Source organism: Vigna unguiculata, chromosome 5, assembly GCF_037176805.1.
Source record: "Vigna unguiculata cultivar grain cowpea cultivar isolate G323 ecotype 2 chromosome 5, ASM3717680v1, whole genome shotgun sequence".
In the NCBI taxonomy this organism is placed as follows: Eukaryota; Viridiplantae; Streptophyta; class Magnoliopsida; order Fabales; family Fabaceae; genus Vigna; species Vigna unguiculata.
The window spans coordinates 12876771-12883829 of record NC_140796.1 but is presented as its reverse complement, the minus strand read 5'-3'; the positions used below and the strand labels follow the sequence as shown (position 1 = coordinate 12883829).

The following is a 7059-nucleotide window of genomic DNA, read 5'->3' as shown; positions in this document are numbered from 1 at the left end:
ATATAGAAAGTTTACTCAAACAAAATTATTAAGGAATTTCAACTATGAAACCTTCTTCAAAAGTCCTACATCATCAATTCTAAATATATCTTAGTTATATATTTAACTATTGTAAAAATACTATTAAGGTGTAAAAGAGTTATATTTTCTCTTTTTAATAATAACTATGATTTTGGATTTTTGTACTAAGATCAAGAAAAATAAGAAAAAGTATCATATATTAGTCAAATTTTCTTTATAAATGTTTTTCTCTTATATGCTATAAATACAAACATCAACGAAGATTTTATTTGGAAAAAAAAGAAGGAAAAAAGATAATATTTTAGTTAAAATCAAGAATATTAATCACTTTTTAAAAATGCTAAAACTATACAGAAAATAAATCATTAAAAACTAATTACTTAGCAAAATAGGATGGCATCTCAAGAAAAGAAAGAAGAAACCAATAGATATATAGGTATTGAGATAGGCTTGGTCTGAAACAAATGGGCTCAATCTAGAAAGTATATGATGCAATAATGTTATGCATATAGAAAATGCTTTGAAGTAGGAAAAACTTTAACCCTAGACAAGAAATTACGTGTACCAATTTTTTTTATTCCAAATTAGTCTATTACTTTTTCAATTATTCATCAATAGGTATGGCTTTTAATCATATATAAAAATATTTATCTAATGCAACATTCATGCTACAACACTGACTTATAATTAATTTTTTGAAAATCAAACAACATTTGTTGAATTAATTAACCTCTTACTAAATTATTATACATTTAAAAATGATCTCTTTCATTTACAATCACAAAAACTTAAACTGCTAAATGAAGCCTCACAATTCAACCTTCATCATTCTTTAAGCCGCTAAAAACTTGATTTGAATGAAAAGATAAATTGAAATTTGTTTATTGCACCAAAAATAGAAAATAAACAAATAAACAAATAAATAAAACGCAACCCCTTTATAGCAACTGAAATAGTCTTTTATTTATATTTATTATATGATAGGACATTTATGTCAATATTAAAGCCAGAGCTGCGGGCTACATGTTCCTCCTTGCAACCTCCTCAGCCCCTCACACTTGAAATAAACAAAGGAAAAAAAAAAGGGTTGCTAATGTTGGGTAATTAATATACCAACATTGCCCATACATTAAATAATTCACATTTAATGCAAACACCCCCACTTACACTTATATTACCTATTTTTTTTATTATAATTATTTAAATAACCTTACTTTCACTTTTACTCTTCCTAAAACTACATTTTAACTTTTTCTTAAACCTAACCCTAATTCCAGACTTTCCCGGGAAAATAGAGGAAAGTTAGAAGAAGGGGAGAAACTGAAACAAACAAACAACCCAAAAATATTAAGAGTATTTGTTATTTTCCTTCTCCGTTTGATTTAGACCCTGAAATTCTTCCCGGTGAAGGTTTGTCCGAACTGCCAATTAGGTGGTGCCACGTTCCAGGAGGTTGAGGTGCGACGGTCACTGCCGGTAACCCTAAAGGAGAGGGCCTGGCCCACCAAAACCGCGTTGGATTGCCAATTTTGCCCCCAGTTACGGCTCATGCTCATCCACGCGGTTTTGCTTCCTTTTACACTCACGCGCACGATATCCCCTGCACCCGCAACGTTGGTGATCAGCACCAGGTTGAAGTAACGGAAACCGTTGATTGTGAATCTGATGCCCCCTGTCTTTCTGCATGCCACTCTGCACCAAAAAATTAAATCATATTTTAATTTCACACTTTTCTTTCAGATTGTAAATCATTTATTAAATTAATTCAAATGAAAAAAAAAAAAAAATCATACATCACTCTGACTCTACTTTTGGAAACTTCAATTTATGGGTCGAACTTCAAACTTTGTTTTTGAGGTTTTAGCCCCTGATTTTCTGGAAATTTATTAATTTTATGGGTCGAACTTCAAACTTTGTTTTTGAGGCTTTAGCCCCTGATTTTCTGAAAATTTATTAATTTTCTTTGGGGGTTGATTTTACTAACGTGCCCTCGAAGTAGTCAGTAATTTGCAGATCTAGTATTGGATGACTATATTACCCCCAGAAGAGTTGGTTATAGTATCATCCTGTAGAACTGACAACACAATAATCCTACAAACAGTGTTAAAATTTAACGAAAATTTTTGTAGTTAAAAATGAATCATGTATTTGATTAGTGTCAATTAAAAGTTTTGTGACCGTTAATTAAGAAAAGTTATGACATGTAACACTTTAAGCTATTTTGTCTTCACACACAGAAAATTAGTGTTTAACTTTGTGTAGGTTTAATGATAAGTGATGATAAGTTTTATGTCTTCAACCACATGAATGCACCCTAACTTAAAAGATGCATTGCAAGTTGTTTGAAGGCTCAACTAGTTGATACCTAACGGCTAATTGTGTAGGTTTGTGCTGTGTAGAGGACAAAATATCTGATTGGGGACTCTGATGAAAACTGCAGGGGGATTCTGATCGAAAAATTTTGTTTGTTTTCCATGAAAATGAGAGCACAGTGAAGAAAATGTGAAAAGAGTTTTGTGTGTAGAGTGCAAATTCATATTTTCAGTAGAATTTCATTCCGTGATGGGAACTTGTAGCAGTTTTAACGCTCTTCTTTTAAGAATTGTTTGTCTAGTTTTGGTAGGAAAACAACTTGTTTACCATGTCTAGTTATAAAAAACACTTTATGTTATTTAGTTAAAAACTTTAAAACTACAATTCTAAGTTTGTATCTGCAACTTTTTTAAAATATTTATGATAATAACTAACAAATTATGCATGCTCATTTGTCAGGTATAACTGTGTAAAACTTTTTTTTTTGGGTTTCTTAATAATTAAATATTCTCACGGTTTTCATACATTTTCTTGGCACCCAAACGGTGAAAACACATGGAAAGGAGAAAACTTGAAAGCACCCAATTAAGGTACTCACAAGAGGGGTGGTGGAACTCACCGGCGATAGGCGACGGGGACGATTCCGGCGCGGTACTGGGCGATCTTGAGGAACATTGGCATGGCGAGGTCGAAGTGGGGGCGAGGAGGGTTGCACCAGCCACCATTATCATTGGGAAGAGCGAAGTTGGGAGGGCAGAAGTTGGTGGCAGTGATCAAGATCGAAGGGTTGCCGGGGTTGCACCACCGCGGATCCTGGTCGCACTTGATCTCGAAGCACGCGCCGCAGCTCAAACCGTTGTTGAACAGTGCTGTGCTCAGCGCCGCCGTGCTCACGCCGTAGCCTTGGCTGTACAGGTTCCCGTACCCACAAGCACCACCTGAAGTAACAAAAGCAAAAAATCGTTTAAGGGTTGGTTCAAAATTAAAAAGAGATGAATTGCTAGATGTTTTTTAAGAAGGGTTTGAGGTTTTGTTTTGTTTCTGTGGTTCTGTCATACAATTGTGGTTACATGAGCTGCATTCATGTGTAGTTTTTCTCTTTATCAAGGAGGGTTGTGAAAAAAAAAAAAAATTGCAGCTTCGAGCATCCTTTAAAAGCTTGAATCTAGAACGAAAGAGAACACTTTGTATGTCCATTTGTGAAAAATTAAGGAGAAACAACGAGTATGGAAAATTGGTGATAAAATTAAACGCTTTTGGGTATCCATTTGCGTAGAATTAAGGAGAAAGGTGAATGGGTTTGGGAAATTGGTCATACAGGAGAAGATTTTGGTGGGTAAAAGAATGATGTCTTGCTTTGGAATGCTTCAAAATGGTTAAGAGAGTGGTTGAAAATTGGAAATGCGACATGGGAGTTGTTGATAAACATGAGGATAGAGAGAGAATGTTAGGGTAGTAGAAAACAGAGGAAACAGAGGAAAACAGAGAAAAACAGAGGTGAGAAGTAATGGGAGATGATGAAGAAGAATGAGAGAAAGAAAAGGGTTTTACCCATTGTTCCAGAGGCATCACTGCCACCATAGAAAGTGGCATGAGCACTCTGCCAGGAGCCACCAGTGTAAACTCCAGGGATTCTTGCACTTGTTGAAAGAAAAAGAGTGGCCAGTGAAGCAATGTGGAGGAAAACAATGGCAGCCATTGCAAGAGAGAGAGAGAGAGAGAGTGAAGGAGAAGGAGAAGGTTGGTTTTGTTGATTTGAGAGTGAGTGGAAAGTGAGAAGGGAAGAGGGGTACTTATGGAGGGAGGGGAGTGTGATGGACTTACAGGTGCAGTAGTTTCTGAACTAATAACTATTACTGTCAAAGTAACTTAGCTTCTTTTCACTTTCTTCCTTCTCTCTCTATCATACCTTATTTATTCTACTTTCTTTTATTCATATATTTTTTTCTATTTAATTGCTTCAAGTTTTTCTTTTTCTTTTTCTTTTTATGCAAGGAATGTTTTGGGCACCCTATTAATCTATGCACCATGAATTGATATGCATGTGCATCACACATGATAAAACTGTTAGAAAGGCAAGTTGAGGCACCACATGATGATGCATCATGATCATGGAAAGACATGGGAAAAATTTGACGTGAAATAGGGAAGGACCCTTCTTCATTTCACACCAAAACTATGATTGTTCATGATCTCCACAACACAAGCAAAGTGCAGTCCCTTTTGGCTTATCTTATCACAAAACGTTCTTTAACTACCAATTTTTGTCCTTCACCATTCAAATTTACTACAGGACAACCTTTTCATTTGAACCCACTCCCATGAAAAACGTAATAGGTAGAAGAATGCATGTTTTGTTCAGTGTTTTCAATGATGGTTACGTTAAGTTTTAAGTATTGTAACTCCTACGTTTTTTTTTTTTCATGTGAATTTAACGTAAAAGGATAGAAAACACGCGTGATGAGAAACAAAATTAGTGGCACATTCTAAAGACGTTTGAAGAAATATTATTGTGGTCATTGTTGAAGTTAGAATGAATAAAAATATATTAAAAAGAACATATGAATGAGGAACTTTTGCTTTCTCTCAACTTGTTTGACCTGGAATAAATATCAAATAAAAAGTTGATACTGTATCATCTTTCATCTGTTCTTCTAAGTACTTCTTTTCCAGTAATGGATTCATGCTAACCCTCATGATTCCCTTTTCTTGTTTGGGGATTAGCATTGTGTCATTTCATTTGTGTTTAAAACTAATTTTCAAGATATGAGGCTTAAATACACATTTAATTATTATTTTTGTCGTCTTTGTTTAATTTGGTCCTTATTTTCTTTTTTGAGTTCAATTATGTTCTCATTTTTGTCAATTTTTGGTCAATTTGATTGTTTTTATGTGTTTAAATAGTTAACGTTTTTAACCAGGTCACGTGTCAGTTTCTGGTTTTTTGATTTTTTTTTAATTTTTTAATTTAAAAAAATTGTCTATGTGTCAAGTCACACTTGTGTCACGTGCCAATATCAGTGTTAAGTCTCAGTTTATTATTGTGTTATTTTTTTTTTGTTCAATTTCTATATTGGTTATTTTTGTACGATTCAGTCCTTATTTTCATTATTTTTATTCAATTTACTCTCAATTTTTGTTAAAATGGAGTAATTTAGTATCTTCAAAATTGAGATCAAATCTAAAACATTTAATATTTTTATTGTGTTTTAGATATTAAAATATAAAATATTTAGCATTTAAATGTTAATTTTAAAAGTATTAGTACACTTTTCTAAAATATTTCTATGGTAATATTTTTAAATGTCAATTTTAAAAGCATAAGTATAATAGAATATAATTATTAGAAGAACGAATTTAATAATTATATTCTAGTAATATTTTAAATAATTGTATTACATTTAACAATTAAATCAAAGAATTATATTCCATTTATAATTAAATTTAATAATTTATAAATAAATTTTAAAAATAATAAAAAAATATCAATTTTAGAAAAAGTATTAGTATAATATTTATAAAAGACGTTAAATTTAGTGTCAATTTGAAATGGACAAAATTGTTTCATTTTAACAAAAATTAAGACTAAAATAAACAAAATAACGAAAATAGCGAATAAATTGAACAAAAACAACAAATATAGAGACTACATTAAATAAAAAGAAATAACAAAACCACAAATTGACATGTGACACTAACATTGACACGTGACACAATTGTGACTTGACATGTGGACAATTATTTTTTAAAATTAAAAAAAAAAAAAGCTGACAAGTGACATGCATGGTTAAAAAATGTTAAATATTTAAATACAGTTAGTAAAAATGATCAAATTAACAAAAAATTGACGAAAATGAGAATATAATTGAACATAAAACGAATGTGAGAACCAAATTGAATAAACACCACGAAAATAAGGATCAAATGTGTATTTAAGTCTTTCTTAAATGTTCCTGAACAAAGTCTAGAGTCTACAATGATTATAATAAATATCTGAACTAGATAACAAATATAGAGATCGAATATATAAATAAATCCTTTTAATAAGTAAAAATTAGTTTATAATTTTGAAAACATATTTTTCCACGAGGAAGAAATAAAAACAAATAAATCCTTTTAATAAGTTAAAATTAGTTTATAATTTTTTGTGTATAAAAACTATCCATATAAAAACATCACTATGAAAGAATGTGATCCAACTACACTCACCCCCAAAGCTTAAGAATTATATATATGTATTAAATAGGAATATAATATATTAAAATAGAAAAAAAATGTTTTTTAGCTCTAATTGGAGTCATAGGATTTTAAATACACTTTTGAATTCTAGCTTGTAAATAGAAAAATGCAATTTAGAGAGAACATTCTATTTAAAATGACAAACCTAATAAGTTTCAAAGAAACTTAATATTTAATAAAGTTAGTGAGTATTTTTCCTTAATAGCATAGTGATAAAAAAAAAATTAACTCATACTATTCACAAATCCATCTCTTCGATCTCTATTTTTCTGTGACTGATTTAAGACAACTAAAAATCCGCTTTTCTTTTGTTCCCATGTGACACTATTAAGTTTTTTAGCAACTCATGTGTGTTGGTCACTAACTAATTTCATTTGATCATGACATTGTTTACTACACGATCGCTAATTTATATTTTAAAATATGAACCATTCACCCATGGAAACAATTAATAGATTTAATTATAATGACTAAATTTATATGTTG

The 7059-nt window shown here is 31.1% G+C and overlaps 1 protein-coding gene across 1 annotated transcript; it reads right to left on the bottom strand.

Annotated features, from left to right (window-relative positions):
- Window positions 1-958: 958 nt before the first annotated feature.
- LOC114183143 (expansin-A4-like) lies at window positions 959-4114 on the bottom strand. Its single transcript, XM_028070050.2, has 3 exons — window positions 3886-4114; window positions 2954-3272; window positions 959-1713 (listed from the first exon to the last, which is right to left on the bottom strand). The coding sequence occupies exons 1-3, from the start codon at window positions 4031-4033 to the stop codon at window positions 1404-1406; spliced, it is 777 nt and encodes a 258-aa protein (XP_027925851.1). The 5' UTR covers window positions 4034-4114; the 3' UTR covers window positions 959-1403.
- Window positions 4115-7059: the final 2945 nt, after the last annotated feature.